Raw genomic sequence first — 25,149 nt, 5'->3', positions numbered from 1 at the left:
TTATATGCAGACCAGGAATCAAGCAAAAGCAAATCATTTTGACCAGCTATTGGCCGAAAGCAGTGCTCGTACCATAGTTTTAGTTCTCTTATGCCCATTTTCCTACTCTTGCTTGCTGTGACATAAATATTCCCTACTGCCCTTGCAATATGACGGAGATGTAAAAGAAATGTAGGGGGCAGAGCACCTCCAACTTTTCACAGCACTGCAAATAAGTTTCCAGCAAATTTACCAGCCACATTAATGCTCGGCATAATTGTGTATTAATGTGTTAAGAAACTGTTGTAAGTTGATATTGATACAACTCTCTTGGAACCTCTAATTTCATACACATTTTTTCCTCAAATTCAGATTGTCAGAGCTGAAAACAAACTCCATACTCCGTGAAGGGATAAGTTTGTTTACCTCATCCACAAATTTTTGGGCCAATTCTACAGTATGCTGTGATCGTCAAGTTGAAGCTTTGTTTGAAATTTCGTTACTTTATGTCTCTCAATTCCGTAGCAATGTTTGAAGTTATGCATCCATCCAATATTTTCCTTGAAGTCACTGTAATCTATGTCACCTGCAATTTGATGTGCATAACACAACAGGTCACCATCATGGATAACTTATGAAATGTATCAGGCATCCCCAAAATGCCCAAACAGCAGTTTTTGTAACAAGTGCATCTTGTCCTCCCTTGAATATCCATATTTTCTCTTATGGTCATATTGTTGCAGACTTAAGTATTTGAAACCTGTTCATAATAAATTACATGGTTCAACATCTGTGTCAATATCACTTCCACTTTCACTTGTTAAACACATATCATCCTCATTGTATTGTACTTCTCATGTATAGTGTCCACACAGTCGAATGTATATGACACCACACATTCCACTGACTCACCTTGAAATAACGCTAATATTTCATCTGGCACATCTTTCTCATTTTGCAAAATGTTGTCTTTGGCAGCTGTTGTTGTAGATATAATGCAATGTTTGCTTTGTTTATCATTACCACTGCTCTCTTTTTTATCAACACCACTAGCACTGTAACAGTTTTGTGAGACTGTGCTATGGGAAGGACAGCTGCTACTCACCATATAGCAGAGATAGTGAGTCACAGATAGGCACAACAAAAAAAGATTGTCACAAAATAAGCTTTCTGCTAACAATGCCTTCTCAGAAATAAGACAACACACATACACACACACACACACAGTCACTCACTCACATGTCTCTCTATTTTTGACAAAGGCCTTGTTGGCCGAAAGCTTATTTTGTGACAGTCTTTTTTTTCCTTTTTTGCTGTGCTTACCTCTGACTTAGCATTTCCGCTATATGGTGAGCAGAAATTATCCTTTCCATAATATTGTTACATTCCATCCTGGATTTTCCATTGTTTGATTTTTTGTGAGACTCGTCGACTAAGCAGTGCAACTACGCCCTGTAGCCCCATGCTGTGCTCATCATTGGATACCTCCGGTCCCGCTCCCTGCTGCCACTAGCAGATAATAGTGTGGTAGTCAATATGTGGGGTGGCAAGTGGCTAAACACCTCTGACCTTATGCGGCCTCACACACAAGGAATTCCTTGTAAGTGTTTATTCATTTTTTTGTGGAAATTGTAATCGTTGCAAATATACCTCAATGTTTCACATGGTGTATGAGCGAAACTAATGTCACTTGCTTTGCTATCCCTATGCTGAAATTATGACATCAGTGTTAACAGCCTCCTTCCATGCCGCAAACCTTCAAAAATGGAGATTAAATCTCATTCCATGCCTTAGATATAGGTAGTGTCTAATGTCGCCTTACATGCATGTTTCCACGCTGAAGACCATATAAGATCATTGTTAAAAGACATTTTACTACAGATCATAGCATGAAGAATCGTCTCCAAAAGGAAAATAAACGAGATATAAAGCTATAATAATAACGTTAAACAATGCGACGAGGTATTTAAATTCGATCAAAATTTACAAAATTAATTTGGAGCCATACTCTTGTATTGCATATTAATGTAATACAGTATGTAAAATAATATTCATCATATTAAAACGGGTCCTTTGCCTGTGTTGCTGTCAAGCGCGAAATGCAATCGTTGAATTTTTTTGTGATGCGTCATTCAACAGTAAAGCAGTTTACACTCTCCAGAGCAATGAGCAGTAGCCGGCACTTTTGACGAAGGGCAAATGAGCCCAGCATTGCTGTACTTGTTCCTGCTGGGTGTCAGCGAAAGGCTCCTGGATAGCTCTGGAGCATGTGGTGTTCAGCAGCAGTTAGTATGCCAAGAGGTCTGTCGTAAAAATGTTTTTGGACAGAACTGTTACGAGACGTAAAAATTTTGGTAATAACTTGTCTCAAATAACAGCTGTTGCATTCGGATGATATGCCGTTTATCGTCAGACCATGTGCGAAGACATCACAGAAAAGTTCAAACAGAAGACAAGATTTCCTCTGGGAACTTCCGCAGTCTGCGGTGTTGCTAGAATATGTAGATAGCCATACTTAAGAGAACAGTCAAGCTGATCATGTTGTTTGCCCCATGTCATGACTGGCGTAGACTTAGAACCTGTGGCGACCAGCTGCCATCCCACTTTTTTGTTTTGTACGCAAGTCGAATTCATTTGTTTACATTATCATTCAGCACTGTTGGTCATGCTGTGCCCAACACTGGATACCTGCAGTCCTGCTCCTTGTTTCCGTTAGTAGCCAGTACCATTGTTCCATGGTAGACAATACGTGGGACCTTTTGCAACCTCGCACTCATAGGGTTCCTTGTGAGTATCTCATGTTTGTCCATCCATATGCATATACCTATCTTTTTATAATGCATTCTTCCCACTGCATCTCAGAATGCTGGTTTACAACTTGCTGAATTCAGCTTCTTCTGGCTGAGAGCAGACCACAGTGGTGATCCCATAGAGGTGCCATCGCCCAGTCCATCCCCGCCAGTGACTCTCCTTTCTAGCAAGATAACAGTTTTAAGAGCTATTTGCCAGTCTGCCACTGTAGCCTGGTATTTTCATACTCAACCAGTGGACTCAGTTCACAGAAAAGTTACACATAATAATCATTACTTTGCAGAACTGAAAAGAAGTACTTATTAAATTTGCTATCATTTTTTTTTAAGTTACTTGCATGCTTTCATACTTTGCCTGTAATTTCAATTGATCTGGCAGTCTAATTTGAATATAGGGCTGTTATTTCATTTAGAGAGAAGTTTTGGAAAAACGGATCCTATTTACTTAATTGTAAAATTTACATTTAAAATACATTCGTACCAACTAGGAGAATATTTCCCAGTAAGTCAGTGGCAGTTTGTAATCACAAATTCCCTATTATCTGGTAAATGGGCCTCATGTTTACTGTAACATTTTTGCTTCTGTTATTGTATATGTCAACAAATTACAATTCTTGCTATTAATTATGATGCTGCTTATATGTGTTTGTGGTAATCAATTCCATTGCTCTGTTTTTCCCCTCCTGACAAAAATCCACTTCAAAATGACTTTAATACACAGCCAGAATGTGTTTCCAGCTTCTGATAACTAGCACTGATATGAAGAGTGAACTACATGTTATAAATGCTGTCTGGCTTACCAAGGAACCATTTCGATGGCGATAGCCTGAACTTGTCACTGACATTGCCTAGGAAGTCTAATATTTTACTAATTAGTATTGCTTCATGTAGTCATCTTTTAAATATGCTAGCTATATTATTAAATCTTCTATGAGCGTAGTTTTTCTTAGGTGATAAATACTTACTGGATCAGAACACCACAGACAGTCTGGCGTCTGTATACATTCTGAGCAAGTTTGCTTGGTGAGACAAGGGTCAGAGCGAGTAGGAAGTGTTAATAAACACAGCATGATTACATACGAGGCTGCTTTTGTTGGGCCAAAGCCTGTAACAGAAATCAAGCATTAATGCCTACAACAAATAATCAATGTAATAAAATTATCTACTTTAACTTTTTAATTAGTTTCACAATTTGGCCCAGGGAAATAGAAGCATTTATAAATGAGCATTGTACTGATAAATATAAACATTATATTCTTTCAAGATAAGTACAACAGTAAATACAAATGATGGTAAAGCAGATTTTAACTATGAGCACTAGCAGCAATGGACATGCGAGAAAAGGGTACAAGAGGAGGAGAAAGAGGAATGAGGAAAACAATGATAATGAGGGAATAGAAAATAGCATAACTCAAAGAGAACTTAAAAGAGAAAGAAGCGTAACTGGGAGAAAATGGGAGCTTTCGCTTTACTGGTTGCCAAGGGGAAAAGCTGACCTTATACGTCAGTTTTTTGGGAAATGTTAACGATAGTCGCAGCAGGGAGTGCTTTTTTTTAAAAAAAGCAAGAGAGCAATTTGTAAGATTCCTATAATATGAGAGATGGCAGTTTTATTTTTAATATTTGCCACAGAAAGCATATTTCCTGAGTACATGTATAGTGGAGACTCTTTGGATGCCCAAGTTCATATTGTTGTAGCATAATCAGTCTGTGTTGGCGAGCAATTCTTTGTCCAGCATTGGTAGACTCGAAAGTTTTCTCCTGGCTGTGTTTGTGTGGAGGCTTGATTTTTGAATGCAGTTTCTACAGCTTGGAACATATCAGATGAGGTAATATCTGCCTATACATTCGTATACATAGCTATTGCAGGAAACTTAATGTCATGTTTAGGGAGCATTGTCAGTAAAAGCTTTTTCAATGTTGTAACATGTGTTTTGACTATTGGTTTAAGCATTTCATAATATGCATGAAATAAGGAAATCATCACATCACTGTTGCTTTCTTTTTAAAGTACTGAATGTAAGAGAAAGATATTTCAAAAATGTTCACTTCATGAGCTTTCTTTTTATATTCAAATTACAGTAATTTTTAATAACAATGATAAGCAGTGGAGATATGCTCAAATTTTCTAATTTTTTCATGTTAATCTTTCATAGTTTATACACAAATAAACTACTATGGTTTCCATATTACTTTTAGTGAGCCTTCACATCCAACTTGCCTGTTCAATTTTTTAAGTATTATTCGTGTTGCACCTAGCGAAATTTATTTGTGTACTATCGAAAAACGTGTGGTTTTTCCAGCTCATCATGTTGCAGATGATTGTTATAAAGGTAGACTTGCACTGCAGGGTCTAGTTATGTTTCTATTGTTGCATAGGTAAGCTATATCATCCTTAGGGCCGGTTTCAGATATTGCTGAATGCATTCATAAACAGTGAGTATTTATTTATTTTGCACAGATTCAGATTACTTTCAGCTACAGTATATGTGTATTCTGTATGTCTATCAATTATAGTTGTTAGGCCTAACGTACTAATCAGTATAAAGCGTTAAAATAATGTTGTGTTGTACCAAACTCCTAGAGAGGTACACTTTATATTCAGTGATTAGTTCAGTCTTGGTGCCAGAATTGTTCACAGTTACATATATAAACATTGCTTTGGTTAACATAAATAGCAATGCTGTACAATTAAAATGTTATATAAATGTTCTGTATTTTAATTTAAAATGCAGAGTGTACTGGACATCGGTAAAGGTATTTTTATTGGTGACTGAGGACAGTGTACTGAACAACATTACAACAATATTTACTTCATTTGTACATTGTGTGACTAGTGGCTTCCATCGGGTAGACCATTTTCCAGGTGCAAGTCTTTCGATTTGATGCCACTTTGGCGACTTGCACGTCGATGGGGATGAAATGATGATGATAAGGACAACACAACACCCAGTCCCTGAGCGGAGAAAATCTCTGACCCAGCTGGGAATCGAACCCGGGTCTTTAGGATTGATACGACTGCTACGGTCGCAGGTTCGAATCCTGCCTTGGGCATGGATGTGTGTGATGTCCTTAGGTTAGTTAGGTTTAATTAGTTCTAAGTTCTAGGGGACTGATGACCACAGCAGTTGAGTCCCATAGTGTTCAGAGCCATTTGGAAACATACTCCAAAGTCGAAGCAATTGGGACAGTACCGGTACGGTTCCTATGGGCAAAACGTCTACACTGTACGCAGATTCACCATAAAATATGTGGTACATGGGTCAAATACAGCGTCACGACCAGCCTGTAGTGAAATGGTACTGTGGGGCGTCGGTTGTGCTGTTTAGCATACCGCTAAGTTGCTATGGGCTGATCTTTGGGGACCTTATGGCTAGTGGAAGAGAGACACAGATAGCGTGAGGGATCTATGTGTGAACAATAAATCTCTTCCATCAAAATTTTCTCCCTTCATACCTTCTCTGTGTTACCGTAAATGACGTGTCACTGATCTCATTTGTACTAAGTTTACAGTACATGTGAGGTGCCTAGTTGCTTCCAACGCCTTGAGTGGAATGGGTAAGTTCTGAACAAAGTTTACCAACTTGTAGTCTTCTATAACTGTTGTCTCTTTCGCAGAAAACAGCATGTATGTCGCGAATCCATTATCTTGACGCAGTAATAAACTATTAGCGAGAAACTGGTGTTTCATAAATAATTAAATTTTGAATTGTGTCTTTTCTTTTCTTTTTTCTTTTTTTTTACGCCACTCGCTTTCTATTAGCAGAATACAAGAAACTGGAAACTGAACAATTATAATCGACCTTATAAATCACAAACAATTTCCATTATTCGCACTTTCGCAGAGAATAAAGAAAATAATGAACTGTGTGTCTGCGTAATTACTGTCAAACTAGTTCGCAATTGCATGTCCAAAAACCAGAGATTGCTAATCGAGTTCTTAACCAATATCGACCGCGGCAGACTACACGTCTGTCCTTCTTAACGGCCCATCTAGCTCTTACATTTGCAAACCAGAGACTGCTAACTAAGTCTTAACTGACACCGACCGCATACATGATGTCCTCCGAGACTGCCGGTCGAGCTCTGATCTCACAGCCGAACCACCTCCCCACAGTCCAGATTAGGCGCCACCCGAACATCTCCGATGTGCTACGTCTGCTTTTTCGTTTGCAGATGTCTATTATTCTGCTGGTAATTAATACTTGTGAAATGACAGAATGATAGCCTGCTGTTGAGAGATGCTTTCATATGAAATGCAAGTAAATTCACTCTTCAGTTTTTCTAATGTCAATAACGGAAGTTTATCATTTTGGCTCGCTATTTCCGAACACAGCAGCCAATCGCGGAGAAGAACCACGATTTAGGCGGCCTTTCTCATGATAAACATACCGAATAAATCGTCTGTAATCGATATATCCCACCACACTACGTCATTTGCCTACTGCTGCCTTCTCAGCTGCTCTAAGAAGAGCTTCTAGTAGCTGAATATGATGGCTGTAAAGCCAGAAATATTACAACCTATAGGGCAGGGAAGTATTCCATAAGATCATGCAAATTCATTTTTAGGAAATGATAGTGTTGTGAAAATGGAAAAGTCTTGCTGAAACGATAATTAATAGGGGTGGCCGATTCAAGCATGGAACTATTGGTACCACACCACAGACGTAAGTATGTTACTAAAAGGAGGGATAATCCGTCCATATCAGAACTAAGTGGTCACTAAGACTATCAAATTTATCATTTTAGAGCATCAACATATGAATTAGCCACTGATATAGCTGAATAAACATTTAATACTTGCCAAAGGATTATAATTGTAAAATCTAACCTTGGTACAGGTGGATGAGATGATACAAATAAAACATGTTTATGAGAATCCTGAACGTGACCAAGGACTACAAGAGCAAGGACGGGGCTCTGATTTGTTGCAGAGGGCTTTGAAAAGTCTTGTTTTTCTTTTATTCATAAGATTTCCATAAAGAACGATAAACCATTTTATCTTCATCTTCTCTTCAGGTATTAGGCAGGAATCGCCTGTTACGGTACCCATCATAAACCATTTTATTCGGCAATGATCTCGAAGTTTCCACCAAGCGGAGGTATCCCCTTACTTAAAGAGTGCTGTATTTTGGCAAACCACTAAGAAGCAGTGATGCTCCAATCTCCTGGGTAATTTTGACTCTTTTATGCGAGCCTGGATTTGGGCCGAGCAAGTGATCAGGAACGGACGAGCGCTAATTTTTTGGGACTGTGCTTTTGGAATAAAGAAATCTCTGTTCGACAGAGAAGCTAGAACGATTTTTGATGGCGGAAATGCAAATATTCCGGAATTATTCAAATTTTCTCATTTAAGTATGTATCTCACAATTCTTTCAATGTAAGGAAGATCAGTTTCTGCATTAAAGAATGTCCCGCTAGACAAATGCATGAGCCTAAACGAGGAGAATTTGGATTATTATTTATTTATCATATGACTTTTGTTGCCGGGAGTCTCCAAAGAGATGCCCAGCTCACCTTCTATGCACCCCTTTACCGTTCAAGCAAAGGGGATCGGAGTCTATCAGGAAAGAAAGATATTCAGAAGGAATTGACTGTGGCCTATAATAAGGGCCCAGCCTCGACATTGGCCTAAACAGAAAATGGGAAACCATTTTCAAGATTGCGGTGGATGGATTCAAACCACCATCCAGGGACTGCTAACTCAGCGGCCGAACACGCCCAGCCACCCAAGTCGTTGGAGAATTTGGAAATAATGGTTGTTCTACATCGTTTTAAAACAAAATAAAATACATCACACGAAAGATCGAATTCCGACACTGACCGTTCTTTGTGGCCACGCGGTTCTAGGCGCTGCAGTCCGGAACCGCGCGACTGCTACGGTCGCAGGTTCGAATCCTGCCTCGGGCATGGATGTGTGTGATCTCCTTAGGTTAGTTAGGTTTAAGTAGTTCTAAGTTCTAGGGGACTGATGACCTCAGATGTTAAGTCCCATAGCGCTCAGAGCTATTTTTTTGAATTGCGACCCTGCGTATTTTTTCTTTAATTGTGCAAGTTTAGTCATTTGATAGTGTATGATTGCATGCGTATTTTGATATTTAATTGTGCATGGAATTGCTGGCTTCAGTTATTATGGTATTACAATGGCGTATGTACATTTTGGACGAGGGAGGTATGAGAAGACAGTCGAGGCGATCGAATTCAAGCAGACCGTCGGAAATATCTTGTAGAAGTGAGCGAACTATAGAACGTGCTGTCATCACGTATCCCTTCCGATCGCCACAAACCCCTTTCCATAATTCTGTATCGGAACCGGTTTTCATAGCTGAGTACCACCCGGATGACCAGATTGGGCGATATTTAGCCATTTGGGCTACTAAAAATAGAATATTGAGTGATTTTTTTTTAAAGAAATGCAACCATCGCCGTCTTGCCGATGTTTTTATTAATCCACGTGGTTTTTCGGCGACTTGGGCAAATCCAAGGGTATGTTTGTGTACTGATTTTAAGCGGAGCGGTTCTAGGCGCTACAGTCTGGAACCGCGCGACCGCTACGGTCGCAGGTTCGAATCCTGCTTCGGGCATGGATGTGTGTGATGTCTTTAGGTTAGTTAGGTTTAATTAGTTCTAAGTTCTAGGGGACTGATGACCTCAGCAGTTAAGTCCCATAGTGCTCAGAGCCATTTGAACCATTTTGAACTGATTTTAAATTAATGTTTTTTGAACGATGTTTACCGCTCCGGTGTCTTCTGAAATATTGCAACCCAAATTTCTCCCAGCCTCCAAATAACGAATCCAGTGCTAACATTTAACTGCTATAAATAGGTAATTAGACTATTATAGTAGTGATATTTTTAATTCACCATAACGCCAGTGGATGAATCAGAATCAATTTTCCTCTCCTTTCTTGTTAGAAACTAATCCTAATTAGAAACTAACTCAACAGTACACAACAGAAAATAATGAACGGTAGTACTTACACTAAATTCAAGTGCAAGTAAGAACTGAACTGATTAACAAAACAGTTACTGAACTCAAGCAAGACCAACAGTTGGTCTTGGTTAAAATAGGACGGGTGATTGTCAAGAATGTTACCGACATATCGAGGGCTTAAATCTATCTATGGCGATGTTTGCTATCGATAGTATGTATCCCTTTTTCGTCTTATGCTCGGTTTACACTAGCAAGTTATCGCAGCAATTTACTTGCGTGGAGGAACTTGCAGCGCGATTTGAGTGTGTAAACGTTCGCCAGGTCGACATGCGGCCGTGGCAATTTCCTGTGGAAGTGACTTGCTGGACGTTTTCCGCTTCCAGTGTAAACACCACGCAAGACGTATCTGTAAGTAACTTGTAGCTTTTAGGATTTAGTTCTATTTCCTGAAAGTAGGAAGCGCAAGTTATAGTATGTCGTCTGCATAACACTCAGATTTAACATTTTACTTAATGTGGTGGCTTAATTTTATACAAGCATCTTACATATTATATGCAAACAAATTTCAGAAATGGAGAAGAAACGGGAATGGATGAAGCAGGATGCAGAACATTTTATTGGAACCGTGGAGAGCTACCACAAAATATGAAACGTGCATAACCGAGGCTTTAAGGATAGAGTGAAGAAGATGAGCGCATTAAATGAAATCTCGTCGATATTCGACACATCTGTGAAAGAAGTACAGAGACAGTAGCATAACTTGAAGACACAACCCCTTTACCACCTGCATCCACTCGCTTGTTGTTTCAGGAGTCTAGAAAAAGACGATGTGTAATTATTACATGTTCTATCTAATTAGCTTTACACTTTCCATTTTAAGAGCATTAGAAAAAAAACATTTTTATAAGCATATCATTATGTAAAATGTAGTTTATTTCATAAAAATTTAATTTCATTGTTGTGTTTTCACATGCCTTCAAATAATTTTTCACTTTTCAATATTTTAATAATGGCTCTACAAACACCGGGTACGATCATAGCAATCGTGCTGGCGGGAATATGAAACAAGTACATTAGGGACTTGTATGAGTCTCCTACAAAGAAGAGATTTCCAAATTCAAACTTTTTTTTGGTTGTATGTTTCACATAATTAAATGAAATGCCTATTTTATTCGTAGCTCAGTGGTAGCTATAAATCGTAGAGCGACTAGCAAACGTTCCTTTGCTGAAATAGCAGTACGGAAGTTTGTGTCTCGTTTTGATATGACGGGCGCTATTAACATCAACATTGCACGAGCAATGGGACACAGTATCTCCGACGTAGCGATGAAGTGGGGATTTTTCCCGTACCACCATTTCACGAGTGTACCGCGAATATCAGGAATCTAGTAAAACATCAAAACTCCGACATCATTGCGGCCGAAAAAAGATCCTGCAAGAACAGAACCAACGACGACTGAAGAGAATCGCTCAACGTGTCAGAATGCAACAATTCCGCAAATTTGCTGCAGATTTCAGTGCGGCGCCATCAAAAGGTGTCAGCGTGCGAACCATTCAAGGAAACATCATCGATATGAGCTTTCGGAGCCGTGACGCATTCGTGTACCTTCGATGACAGCATGACACAAAGCTTTACGCCTCACCTGGGCCCGTCGACACCGACACTGGACTGTTGATGACTGGAAACATGTTGTCTGGTTGGACGAGTCTCGTTTCAAATTGAATCAAGCAAATGGACCTGAATCTATGGACCCAGCATGTTAGCAAGGGACTGTTCAAGCTGGTGGAGGTTCTGTAATGGTGTGGGACGTGTGCAGTTGGAGTGATATGGAACCCCTGATACGTCTAGATACGACTCTGACAGGTGACACATAAGTAAGCGTCCTGTCTGATAACCTGAACCCATTCATGTCCATTGCGCATTCCACGGACTTGGGCAATTCCAGCAGGACAATGCGACACCCCACACCTTCAGAATTGCTGCAGAGTGGCTCCAGAAACACACTTATGAATTTAAAAACTTCCTCTGGCCACTAATCTCCCCAGATATGAACATTGTTGAGCATATCTTGGATGCCTTGCAACCATCCTTCGTACTTTTACGGATTTACGGACAGGCCTACAGGTTTCATGGTGTCAGTTCCCTCCAGCACTACTTCAGACATTAGTCGAGTCCCTGCCACGTCGTATTGCGGCACTTCTGCGTTCTGACGGGGGTTCTACAAGATATTAGGCGGGTACACCAGTTTCTTTGGCTCTTCAGTGAAATATGAACCACTGGGTATGTCTGTTCCAAAAGTTTAAACGGAACTTTCTTCCACAGCATGACTGTTGGGTCAAAGAGTTTCTCACGCCACAGCATCTCTGACAGGCTGCAGCTGGCTTAGATGTTTATCTTTCTAAAAGGTTTTTCCCAAGCGCCAACAATACTGTTTCTTAGCAGACAGATTGTCCTCCCGACCTGAAGGAGAGCGGGATCAGAAGCGAAGCGAATTGTTTCCTCTGCTACCTGCGCTGTGACTGAGGCTTCAGCACTACAACTTTATGATAACTTTCCCTGTCTCTTCAACTAACCACCTATCTCGTCCCAGCCAGCTTGGATGCTTTCAGATCTGCAGAAACTAACAAACCATCAAGGGAAGAAAATAGGCAATAAGCTGGGCGGTCTTTGGGCATACCGAATATTGTCTGTAGCCATGATGCAGCCTAAAAGTGCGACTACATTGAGCAAGGGGATCTACATCTACATCCATACTCCGCAAGCCACCTGACGGTGTTTGGCAGAGGGTACCTTGAGTACCTCTATCGGTTCTCCCTTCTATTCCAGTCTCGTATTGTTCGTGGAAAGAAGGATTGTCGGTATGCCTCTGTGTGGGCTCTAATCTCTCTGATTTTATCCTCCAGGTCTCTTCGTGAGATATACTTAGGAGGGAGCAATATACTGCTTGATTCCTGGGTGAAGCTATGTTAAACTTCAACAAAAGCCCGTACCGAGCTCCTGAGCCTCGCTCCTGCAGATTCTCCCACTGGAGTTTATCTATCATCTCCGTAACGCTTTCGCGATTACTAAATGATCCTGTAACGAAGCGCGCTGCTCTCCGTTGGATCTTCTCTATCTCTTCTATCAACCCTATCTGTTACGGATCCCACACTGCTGAGCAGTATTCAAGCAGTGGGAGAACAAGCGTACTGTAAGCTACTTCGTTTTCGGATTGCATTTGCTTAGGATTCTTCCAATGAATCTCAGTCTGGCATCTGCTTTATATGATCATTCCATTTTAAATCACTCTTAATGCGTACTCCCAGATAATTTATGGAATTAACTGCTGCCAGTTGTTGACCTGCTTTATTGTAGCTAAATGATAAGGGATCTTTCTTTCTATGTATTCGCAGCACATTACACTTGTCTACAGTGTGATTCAATTTCCATTCCCTGCAGCATGCGTCAATTCGCTGCAGATCCTCCTGAATTTCAGTACAATTTTCCATTGTTACAACCTCTCGATATACCACAGCATCATCCGCAAAAAGACTCAGTGAACTTCCGATGTCATCCACAAGGTCATTTATGTATATTGTGAACAGGAACGGTGCTATGACACTCCCCTGCGGCACACCTGAAATCACTCTTACTTCGGAAGACTTCTCTCCATTGGGAATGGCATGCTGCCTTCTGTTATCTAGGAACTCTTCAACCCAATCACACAATTGGTCTGATAGTCCATATGCTCTATTCATCAAACGACTGTGGGGGACTGTATCGAACGCCTTGCGGAAGTCAAGAGACGCGGCATCGACTTGGGAACCCGTGTCTATGGCCCTCTGAGTCTCGTGGACGAATAGCGCGAGCTGGGTTTCACACGATCGTCTTTTTCGAAACCCATGCTGATTCCTACAGAGTAGATTTCTAGTCTCCAGAAAAGTCATTATACTCGAACATAATACGTGTTCCAAAATTCTATGAGAATATTATGTTGGGAAATGTATTGCTTGACAGTTTTGGGAAGAAACTACGACGTTACAGTACAAACAGTTTGACTAAGGCAACACAGACGTGGATGATGCTGATCAGGAAAGAATGCCATTACATTGACTACAGATGACCCAAGTAACTGAGTGCGGCAGTCACAGATTTTCCGATGATGAGGAAGTTCACAGAGCAGTTCTCAAGTGGGTCCATGGGCAAGGAGCAGATTTCTCTGTTATCTCGATGTTGTGGAGACAGTAGTATCCTATGATCGATATTCACCTGGATTTCGATTCGACCAATTTAGTCAGCAGATAAACTTTGACTTCTGTGGGCTATATGAACATCTTCCTGGTCCACCCATAGTCATTCATGTTTGATGTCTTCCCCAAAAGCGACGGCATCTTCCAGCGTGATATCTGTCCAAGCCACAAGGCCAGATTCGTGCATTAGTGGTTTGAGAGCATGATAGTGAACTTAGGTGATGTCTTGGTCACTAAATTCACCTGATCTGAACCCAATGGATCAAATGTGGGATGCTACGTGGTTGTTCACCGTGAAGCGCCACTACCAGTCTTCAACAAGGGTCGTCGAGCAGATGCGCAAAACTGTAGACCTATATCTGTGACGTCGATCTGTTGTAGAATTTTAGAACATGTTTTTTGCTCGCGTATCGTGTCATTTCTGGAAACCCAGAATCTACTCTGTAGGAATCAACATGGATTCCGGAAACAGCGATCATGTGAGACCCAACTCGCTTTATTTGTTCATGCCACCCAGAAAATATTAGATACAGGCTCCCAGGTAGATGACATTTTACTTGACTTCCGGAAGGCGTTCGATACAGTTCTGCACTGTCGCCTGATAAACAAAGTAAGAGCCTACGGAATATCAGACCAGCTGTGTGGCTGGATTGAAGAGTTTTTAGCAAACAGAACACAGCATGTTGTTATCAATGGAGAGACGTCTACAAACGTGGAAGTAACATCTGGCGTGCCACAGGGGAGTGTTATGGGACCATCGCTTTTCACAATATATATAAATGACCTAGTAGATAGTGTCGGAAGTTCCATGCGGCTTTTCGCGGATGATGCTGTAGTATACAGAGAAGTTGCAGCATTAGAAAATTGAAGCGAAATGCAGGAAGATCTGCAGCGGATAGGCACTTGGTGCAGGGTGTGGCAACTGACCTTTAACATAGACAAATGTAATGTATTGCCAATCTATAGAAAGAAGGATCCTTTATTGTATGATTATATGATAGCGGAACAAACACTGGTAGCAGTTACTTCTGTAAAATATCTGGGAGTATGCGTGCGGAACGATTTGAAGTGGAATGATCATATAAAATTAATTGTTGGTAAGGCGGGTACCAGGTTGAGATTCATTGGGAGAGCCCTTAGAAAATATAGTCCATCAACAAAGGAGGTGGCTTACAAAACACTCGTTCGACCTATACTTGAGTATTGTTCATCAGTGTGGGATCCATACCAGGTCGGGTTGACGGAGGAGATAGAGAAGATCCAAAGAAGAGCGGCGGGTTTCGTCAAAAGGCTATTTGGTAAGCGTGATAGCGTTACGGAGATGATTAGCAAACTCAAGTGGCAGACTCTGCAAGAGAGGCGCTATGCAACGCGGTGTAGCTTGCTGTCCAGGTTTCGAGAGGGTGCGTTTCTGGATGAGGTATCGAATATATTGCTTCCCCCTACTTATACCTCCCGAGGAGATCACGAATGTAAAATTAGAGAGATTCGAGGGCGCACGGAGGCTTTCCAGCACTCGTTCTTCCCGCGAACCATACACGACTGGAACAGGTTATGGAGATAATGACAGTGGCACGTAAAGTGCCCTCCGCCACTCACCGTTGGGTGACTTGCGGAGAATAAATGTAGATGTAGATGCGTTTGACTAAGCTTGTAATAATGTAACTAAGAAAAAGGTATATTATTCTCTAGTTAAGAAATGGCAGGAATATATTTCTGCAATACAAGTACATCACCTGCATACACAATACTGAATACCAGTAACATAAAGTTCGAAACTTTAAGTGTTTAAAACTGAAGACCTATGTTAGCTCTTACACATAAGTTAGCATGAAATAAAAGTAGAATACTGTGCCGATTTAAGATGACCACAGAAAGCTATATGCTGAACCACATCTCGATCTTGGAAATATGAACCACTTATAAAAGAGGTGAATGTATACATGTTTTTGTCATTGTGGTCTTCAGTCCTGAGACTGGTTTGATGCAGCCCTCCATGGTACTCTATCCTGTGCAAGCTTCTTCATCTCCCAGTACCTACTGCAACCTATATTCTTCTGAATCTGCTTAGTGTATTCATCTCTTGGTCTCTCTCTACGATTTTTACCCTCAACGCTGCCCACCAGTACTAAATTGGTGATCCCTTGATGCCTCAGAACATGTCCTACCAACCGATCCCTTCTTGTAGTCATGTTGTGCCACAAGCTCTTCTTCTCCCCAATTCTGTTCAATACCTCCTCATTAGTTATGTGATCTACCCATCTAATCTTCAGCATTCTTCTGTATCACCACATTTGAAAAGCTTCTATTCTCTTCTTGTCCAAACTCTTTATCATCCACATTTCACTTCCATACATGGCTACAATCTATACTCGATGTTAACAAATTCCTCTTCTCCAGAAACGCTTTCCTTGCCATTGCTAGTGTACATTTTATATCCTCTCTACTTCGACCATCATCAGTTATTTTGCTCCCCAAATAGCATAACTCCTTTACTACTTTAAGTGTCTCATTTCCTGATCTAATTCCCTCAGCATCACCCGAGTTAACTCGACTACATTCCATTTTCCTCGTTTTGCTTTTGTTGATGTTCCTCTTATACCCTCATTTCAAGACACTGTCCATTCCGTTCAACTGCTCTTCCAAGTCCTTTGCTGTCTCTGACAGAATTACAATGTCATCGGCGAACCTCAAAGTTTTTATTTCTTCTCCATGGATTTTAATGCCTACTCCAAACTTTTCTTTTGTTTCCTTTATTGCTTGCTCAATATGCAGATTGAATAGCATCGGGGAGAGGCTACAACTCTGTCTCACACCCTTCCCAAGCGCTACTTCCCTTTCATGTCTCTCGACTCTTATAACTACCATCTGCTTTCTGTACAAATTGTAAATAGCCTTTCTCTTCCTGTATTTTACCCTTGCCACCTTTAGAATTTGAAAGATAAGCCGTAGGGTCAATATTGCATCACATGTGCCTACATTTCTACGGAATCCAAACTGATCTTCCCCGAGATCAGCTTCTATCAGTTTTTCCATTCGTCTGTAAAGAATTCGCGTTAGTATTTTGCAGCCGTGACTTATTAAACTGATAGTTCGGTAAGTTTCACATCTGTCAACACCTGCTTTCTTTGGGATTGGAATTATTATAGTCTTCTTGAAGTTTGAGGGTGTTTCGCCTGTCTCATACATTTTGCTCACTAGATGGCAGAGATGTGTCAGGACTGGCTCTCCCAAGGCTGTCAGTAGTTCTAATGGAATGTTGTCTACTCCCGGGACTTTGGTTCGACTATAAATAACATGTAAATAACGATATTTGAGGGAACTTGATACATAATGAGTAAACATATGAATAACTTGTTTTAAGAAAATTGTAACTTTTATTCCTGTTGTAGTTATCCACGTGTTTAAAGCAATTTATGTCATAACATACATATTTGGACGAAATAAACTAATGCTTCTGTAGGTAGCATACGAGGTAGTAAAGAAAACTTGGAACGTTGGATCAATAAGCTTGAAGGATATGTCGTTAAATTCACGTACCCAGTTAACATTGCTGGTATTTAATACAGTTAAGGAAACTGATTTTAAAGGCTTGTGTCATTTAGCTAGGGAAGGGGATATGTACTCACATAAATACTGCAAAATAATGTTGATGTCTTTTGCATTTAAAGGACGCCAGATAAAAATTAATATTTTAAATTTTCAAAGTATTTAGGATAATTATATTTCAACTCATCAAACCAATAATTTCTTTGATTCACGTGGCTATAACGGGGAACCATGCAACATAGTTTCGTCTTTTTCCCTTGATGTGGGTTTTCCTAGTTCATTCATTGTGATCTGTGAGCTGACGGCCAGGAACCGTGAAAAGATGCAGGTATATTGTCAAGACCCTCATTTTTATATAGTGTGATAATAAAAAAAGAATTAAAATCTGATCAACACATAAGAAGAAAAAGTTTAGGTTTTACTGACTGCGAAAACGAAAAGTTCACAGTACACTGTGTTAATGCACTAATGGAGTTCAATTAACATATGTATCCGAAATGTAATAATAAATTGTGATAGGAGGACAATTTATTGAAAGGAAAATAATTTGGAAGTGAGTAGGCCTATTTTTATTTAAAGCGAATTTTACATATTTACAACCTAAAGCTTGCAGTTATCTGCAGTATTTTGACAAAATGAAAAGGAAAGGAAATTTACATAAAAACGGCAATGATTGCCGTCAGATATCACAATTTGATATACTAATGTAAATACAGGCAGCAGTTTTTTGCCAGAAGAATTGCAGAATAGTCCATTGAAAAGAATTTGTCTTTCTGTAAAGTCTTGTATTCTTACATTAGTAATACAGACCTGCGAAACCAAAGAGGACATTAATTATACTTGCTAAACGATCTTTATTAACTTACTATTGAAGAGATATTTTGTTATCTTGTTTTCATTTCTTCATACTAGAAATGTACGATGATCATAGACAATGACTAGAAAAGAGAGAAGTGAGAAATTAGTGGTTCAGTTACCCCCACGAAGATTAGTATACTGGTGTGCAAAACTTAAGAAGGAAAGTAAGTTACGCAAGATGCATAACACAGTAACAGAAGTAACACAGCTCGATGAAAATTGGACCATAGACATAAAGAACTGTTACAGTATAGTACAGAAGGTGACTTAAAGCAATACTAAATGAGGCGTGATATATACTGGTCTCCTTGGCTGTATTGTTTGCTACAAAAAGCGAATAAAATTAATTAAGAATCTGTGGGTCCCCTGGACACTACAAAAGGTGGGAAATGTTCTTAATAGGGCGTGTGGTCACCATGGACAGCAATGCATGCTCTGCAACATGTTCACATGCTGGCCACAATGGTGGTAAGGAGTTCTTGCGATAGGGCATTCCATTCCTCTACCAGCACGGTTGGCAACTACTGGATGGTCGTTGGCGCACATGCACATACTCCAATTCATCTCCCCAATGCATCCCACAGATGCCCAACGGGACCTAAGCAGGGGATGTGGAAGGTGAGTCCATTCGCCGAATATCCTCCCCTTTCAAGAGCTCTCTCTGTGCTGTTCTAAAAGGTCGTGCATTCTCACCCATAAAAATGAAGTGAGGACTGAACGCTCTCCTGAAAAGACACACATGGGGAAGGAGTATAGTGTGACCATAATGACTTGTGTACCGTGTTCAAAGATTTGGAAGTCAGTACACCTTTGCAACATTATGCCTCCCCACAACGTAACACTTGGGCCACCAAAACGATCATGCTTGCCAGTGTTGCTGGGTGCATTATGCATTCCCATCTCTCGCTATATGAGGGTATGTCCAGAAACACTACACAGACTGTATCTGCTCTCACTTGTCAGTCAAGAAGAGCACGTGACCCCACTCCCAACTGGTCCAGTCCCTATGCTCTTAACACCATCTCATATGGTGTCACTGATGTGTGGGTGTCGATGGAACACAAAGTGCTGGTCATTAGCCAAAGAGACCACGCACTTGGAGTCACTATGCCACTGTCAACCGTGACATTGCGTGACTTGCAGACCTGTTTAATGTGACAGAATGAGATAAGCTGTGTCTCCACAATATCCTTTCTTCCAGGAGTGCTAGTTCTACAGGGTTCGCAGGAGAACTTCTGTGAAGTTTGGAAAGTAGGAGACGAGGTACTGGTGGAAGTAAAGCTGTGAGGACAGGGCGTGAGTCGTGCTTGAGTAGCTCAGATGGTAGAGCACTTGCCCACGAAAGGCAAAGGTCCCGAGTTCGAGTTTCGGTCCAGCACACAGTTTTAATCTGCCAGTTAGTTTCTGTTCAATGTGGTTGAAACTGCACCTGTTGTTTGACATGGGTCCCTTCTTGCCTACTGCACAATGTAGATGAACATGGTCGACCACCTCTTCTCCTCTGGACAGCAGTGCCCATAGTCCGAAATGCTCCCCATGCACAAGAAATAAGGCTTTGAGCAGTACCAAACTCTTGAGTTACACTCATCACGCTTCACCCTTCCAGTTTCCCAATGATTCTTCCTTTGTGAAGTCATCCATATGTTGGCTCTGATCCTTATTATAATGAACAACACCAATACAGTACACCATAACTGCTTGCTTATTGACACACAATGTTCAACCGTTTCTTCCAGTGCTTCGTATTGCAGGACTCGGTATAGCCCCGCTCACCTCCCACCATGTGGCATCCAGCTTTCCATGCACGACTTGGAGACATCTGGCAACACGCTCTCGCACTTAAGTCCATTTCTACCGACTTGTAAGTATGTTAAGCTATTTTATCTATCTCGTCCTTGAGCTTTAGAGTAGAGTCCATTCAGGAAACAGTGGTCGATGTGAAGAAACCAGTTTCCGTTCGAAGCGCTGGGCGATTCCATTCGTTTGCTGGGCAGGGATACCTAACACAGGACACTTCCGGCCGGTTGGCAACACGCTTCGGTGACAGAATCGAAGTGCACGCCCTGCAATCTTTCTCACACGATTTTACAGAAACTATTCGGTAAAAAAATTTCATTTTTGCCTTACTTATAGCTTTATATATCAGGTTCATTATGAAGTGCCCACCATTTCGTTAATGGTCATAGCTATTGTGTTTTTTGCAGCAGAGTAAGACTGCGCAAAATACGAAAAAATTCGCAATGGAGAATCGAGTCACTATGATTCTGCGTTTGGTGCATAATATATTGCTGCATATGAAATTTAGCTAACATATTGAATTTTTATTTAGACTTGGGTGGAGGTCTCTATCTTTTACGAACCTCGAGAAAATTGGGGTTTTGTAGCATATTCATTTGCGTTCGCACTCGCCAGCGATAAAGCCGGAATGAAAAATCCGTAACATTGCTCATATTTCATAAATGGTTTGGGATATCGAAACGAGATTTTGGCAAATTATAACATACAAAGAGGAGAACATTTTTCCATAATGCTATTATGTGAAATTTCATTAGCTACCATGTTATTCCAGCAGCTACAAAAGGAGTATATAGAGGGTCTATACAGGGGCGATGTTATTGAGGACAATATTGTGGAAATGGAAGAGGATGTAGATGAAGATGAAATGGGAGATAAGATACTGCGTGAAGAGTTCGACAAAGCACTGAAAGACCTGAGTCGAAACAAGGCCCCGGGAGTACACAGCATTCCATTAGAACTACTGACAGCCTTGGGAGAGCCAGTCCTGACAAAACTCTACCATCTGCTGGACAAGATGTATGAGACAGGCGAAATTCCCTCAGACTTCAAAAAGAATATAATAATTCCAATCCCAAAGAAAGCAGGTGTTGAAGACGTGAAAATTACCGAACTATCAATTTAATAAGTCACAGCTGCAAAATACTAATGCGAATTCTTTACAGACGAATGGAAAAACTGATAGAAGCCGACCTCGGGGAAGATCAGTTTGGATTCCGTACAAATGTTGGAACAAGTGAGGCAATACTGACCCCTACGACTTATCTTAGAAGAAAGATTAAGGAAAGGCAAACCTACGTTTCTAGCATTTGCAGACTTAGAGAAAGCTTTTGACAATGTTGACTGGAATAGTCTCTTTCAAATTCTGAAGATGGCGGGGTAAAATACAGGGAGCGAAAAGCTATTTACAATTTGTACAGAAAGCAGATGGCAGTTATAAGAGTCGAGGGACATGAAAGGGAAGCAGTGGTTGGGAAGGGAGTGAGACAGGGTTGTAGTCTCTCCGCAACCCTATTTAATCTGTATATTGAGCAAGCAGTAAAGGAAAGAAAAGAAAAATTCGGAGTAGGTATTAAAATCCATGGAGAAGAAATAAAAACTTTGAGGTTCGCCGATGACATTGTAATTCTGTCAGAGACAGCAAAGGACTTGGAAGAGCAGTTGAATGTAACGGACAGTGTCTTGAAAGGAGGATATAAGATGAACATCAACAAAAGCAAAACGAGGATAATGGAATGTAGTCGAATTAAGTCAGGTGACGCTGAGGGAATTAGATTAGGAAATGAGACACTTAAAGTAGTAAAGGAGTTTTGCTATTTGGGAAGCAAAATAACTGATGATGATCGAAGTAGAGAGGATATAAAATATAGACTGGCAATGGCAAGGAAAGCGTTTCTGAAGAAGCGAAATTTGTTAACATTGAGTATAGATTTAACTGTCAGGAAGTCCTTTCTGAAAATATTTGTATGGAGTGTAGCCATGTATGGAAGTGAAACATGGAGGATTATTAGTTTAGACAAGAAGAGAATAGAAGCTTTCGAAATGTGGTGCTACAGAAGAATGCTGAAGATTAGGTGGGTAGATCACATAACTAATGAGGAGGTATTGAACAGAATTGGCGAGAACAGAAGTTTGTGGCACAACTTGACCAGAAGAAGGGATCGGTTGGTAGGACATGTTCTGAGGCATCAAGGGATCACCAATTTAGTACTGGAGGGGAGCGTGGAGGGTAAAAATCGTAGAGGGAGACCAAGGCATAAATGCACTAAGCAGATTCAGAAGGGTGTAAGTTACAGTAGGTACTGGGAGATGAAGAAGCTTGCACAGGATAGAGTAGCATGGAGAGCTGCATCAAACGAGTCTCAGGACTGAAGACCACAACAACAACAACAACAACAACAACAACAACAGACTTTTTCGATGAGAGACTGTAATTTTTGCGGGCCCGCAATAGCTGGTGAAAAGAGAAATGCTGTAGGTTTTGGAACAACATCAGTGAAGGAATTACACATTATTGTTATAGGAAGGATGTGCTTTTTCGTAAGCTATTGATCTTACTTGTCCTCAGTTCCTCACTTAATAAACTTAATAAATCACTGTTTCAGAATTCTCGCACAACTGCATCTGCACAAGATGTATTGTGGCAAAGAAGCAAATTTCAACATGGCAACAAGAGAAGTGTAGGTTTTATTCAAAATTCACCACCCATGACGCTTCTCTGAAAGTTACAAATGGTTAAAAAACGAGGCGAATAAAATCTCTGCCTTTGTCGTATTTTCAGCGGAATTCTTTTTAGACACTAACCAAAGCAGAGGTGGCAGTTCATCTTTTTCGATGGTTACCATGCGAGTGTGGGTGTGGAGGAGCACCACTTAGTATTTACGTAAACTGTGAGCATAGGCTTGAGTTTAGAACGACACCTTCATGCGCTCAGAATTTTTCTTACAGTGTGTTGACTTCTGCCTGCAACCTCCACCACTGACGCTCTATCCACGTTTGCCCTGCTGACTGCGCATCTACTGCCCATATTATTCTGCGCGCACTCTGCCAGTGGTAAGTAATAGAGGCTTGCACATGAAATCACCGACACTACTGCAAGACAGGGACGTCTATTGGCACAGTGAGGTACTCCTACGAATCTAGTGCATTGCAGCAGTCACAGGATTTGGAGAAACGGTAGGTGTGGAGATTGTGCTAGGTACTTGGAGGAGATGTGGATATGCTTTTCTTTGTAATGATCATATTGAGGAGATCATTGCAGTGAAACTTACGTATGTCTAAAGTTATTCAGTGGTTCCTAGCTGAAATCTCCTCCTTAAAACAACTTATTGTGTATTTGTTGTATTCTTTGCTTACTACGATAATAAAAATTAATTTTGTGAAAAATTTTAAAATTATATTCCGAAGTGATACCACCTTAAAAATAATTGATTGCTTACATTTTGCCAATTTCTTCTTGTATTTATTGCTTGCTATGGTGATAGAAAAAAATGGTTCAAATGGCTCTGAGCACTATGTGACTTAACATCTATGGTCATCAGTCCCCCAGAACTTAGAACTACTTAAACCTAACTAGCCTAAGGACAGCACACAACACCCAGCCATCACGAGGCAGGAAAAATCCCTGACCCCTCCGGGAATCGAATCCGGGAACCTGGGCGTGGGAAGCGAGAACGCTACCGCACAACCACGAGCTGCGGACTATGGTGATAGAGATCAGTTTTGTGAAAACTTCTAATATTATTTCTTTTTGTGTGTTATTGGGACTCAAAAGGGTTTTTGGAGAGCAGCTTGTTGCGATTTTAATAATTTTGTGATCTTGTGTCACATAGACAAGTTGCGAAGCGTGTAATGCCTATTCTGTGGAGATTGCGAGGGAAGTTTCTCTGATTATCTGATCTTAGATATCATCTATCGCAGGGAGAGGGGGCAGAGGGGAGGGCAGGTTGTACATTATAGAAATGACAGCACCTCAACCATCATGTTTCTTGCCACTCTTCTTTTCATATCCTCGGTTAAATATTAGGAATGTGGTCGGAAATCTCTACATCGGTACTCCATAACACACCCAGATCACTAGCATCACATCAGAGTGAGCGATTCCATTTATCTGTAAGAAGTGGCCAATTGTTCTTCTCTATTTACTTTCTCAATTAACAAAGAATGTTTCGTAATGAAAGCGATGTTTCGCGAGTGAACTCAACTGCCCTTCGTTGATATGACACACATCGGAAACTGCATTCTCAATAATACAACATTCAACTCTTTCACGAACCGCGCTGACGTAATATGTCACTCGAAACAGATGTCACTGATAAGTTTCTGCGGATTTTGGGCGCCTCTTAGAGACCGTGATAAGCTCTCCTTTGAATTGTTTATCTTTTAGCGCACAACATTCAGTTAGATCCTGATAATATTTCAAAGCGCTGCAAAGATTGTCAACTTGTTTTAAATAATCAGAAACGTAAAACTGTATGCTTTACAGAACGAAAAAAGTAGTATCCCACAATTGCAAATCACGATTGGAATTGGCCAACGCATACAAATACCTGTGTTACCAATTTATAGGCATATAAAATGGAACAATCATCTAGGCCTAACCTCAGTCTCAAGTGAAGAAGATGGCAGACTTCGGTTCATTGACAGGATGCTCGGAAAATGCAATCAGTCTACAAAGAAGGTTGCTTACAAAATCTCTCAGTGTTACTCAAGAGTGCGGCACCTGCACCAGTTAGGACTAACGGGGGATATTGAATGTAGACAAAGGGGGACAGCTAGAAATGTCACAGGTTCTTGACGCATTGGTGATCGACTAGGAGAACCCGAAAAAGCTGAACTAGCAGACACTTGAAGATAAATGCGAACTATTTCGTGAAACGTACTTCCAAAGTTTCAGGGGCCATATTTAAGTTAGGAATGTAGGAACATACTCCAAAGCCCACGTACCGCTTCCGTAGGAGCCGCGAAGACAAAATTACACGATTACAGAACGCAC

At 40.7% G+C, this 25,149-nt stretch overlaps 1 protein-coding gene across 1 annotated transcript in view; it reads right to left on the bottom strand.

Moving 5' to 3' along the window:
* Positions 1-25,149, bottom strand: part of LOC126354379 (integrin beta-PS-like) — a 150,723-nt gene that overhangs the window by 100,658 nt on the left and 24,916 nt on the right. The window contains exon 2 of the mRNA XM_050003979.1: positions 3,755-3,894. Within this exon, the coding sequence (XP_049859936.1) occupies positions 3,755-3,894 (140 nt within the window). The remainder of the gene's footprint in view (positions 1-3,754; positions 3,895-25,149) is intronic.

Source organism: Schistocerca gregaria, chromosome 3 (assembly GCF_023897955.1).
Source record: "Schistocerca gregaria isolate iqSchGreg1 chromosome 3, iqSchGreg1.2, whole genome shotgun sequence".
Classification (NCBI taxonomy): Eukaryota; Metazoa; Arthropoda; class Insecta; order Orthoptera; family Acrididae; genus Schistocerca; species Schistocerca gregaria.
The sequence above is the reverse complement of the archived record's forward strand: the minus strand, read 5'-3'. Positions and strand labels throughout refer to the sequence as shown.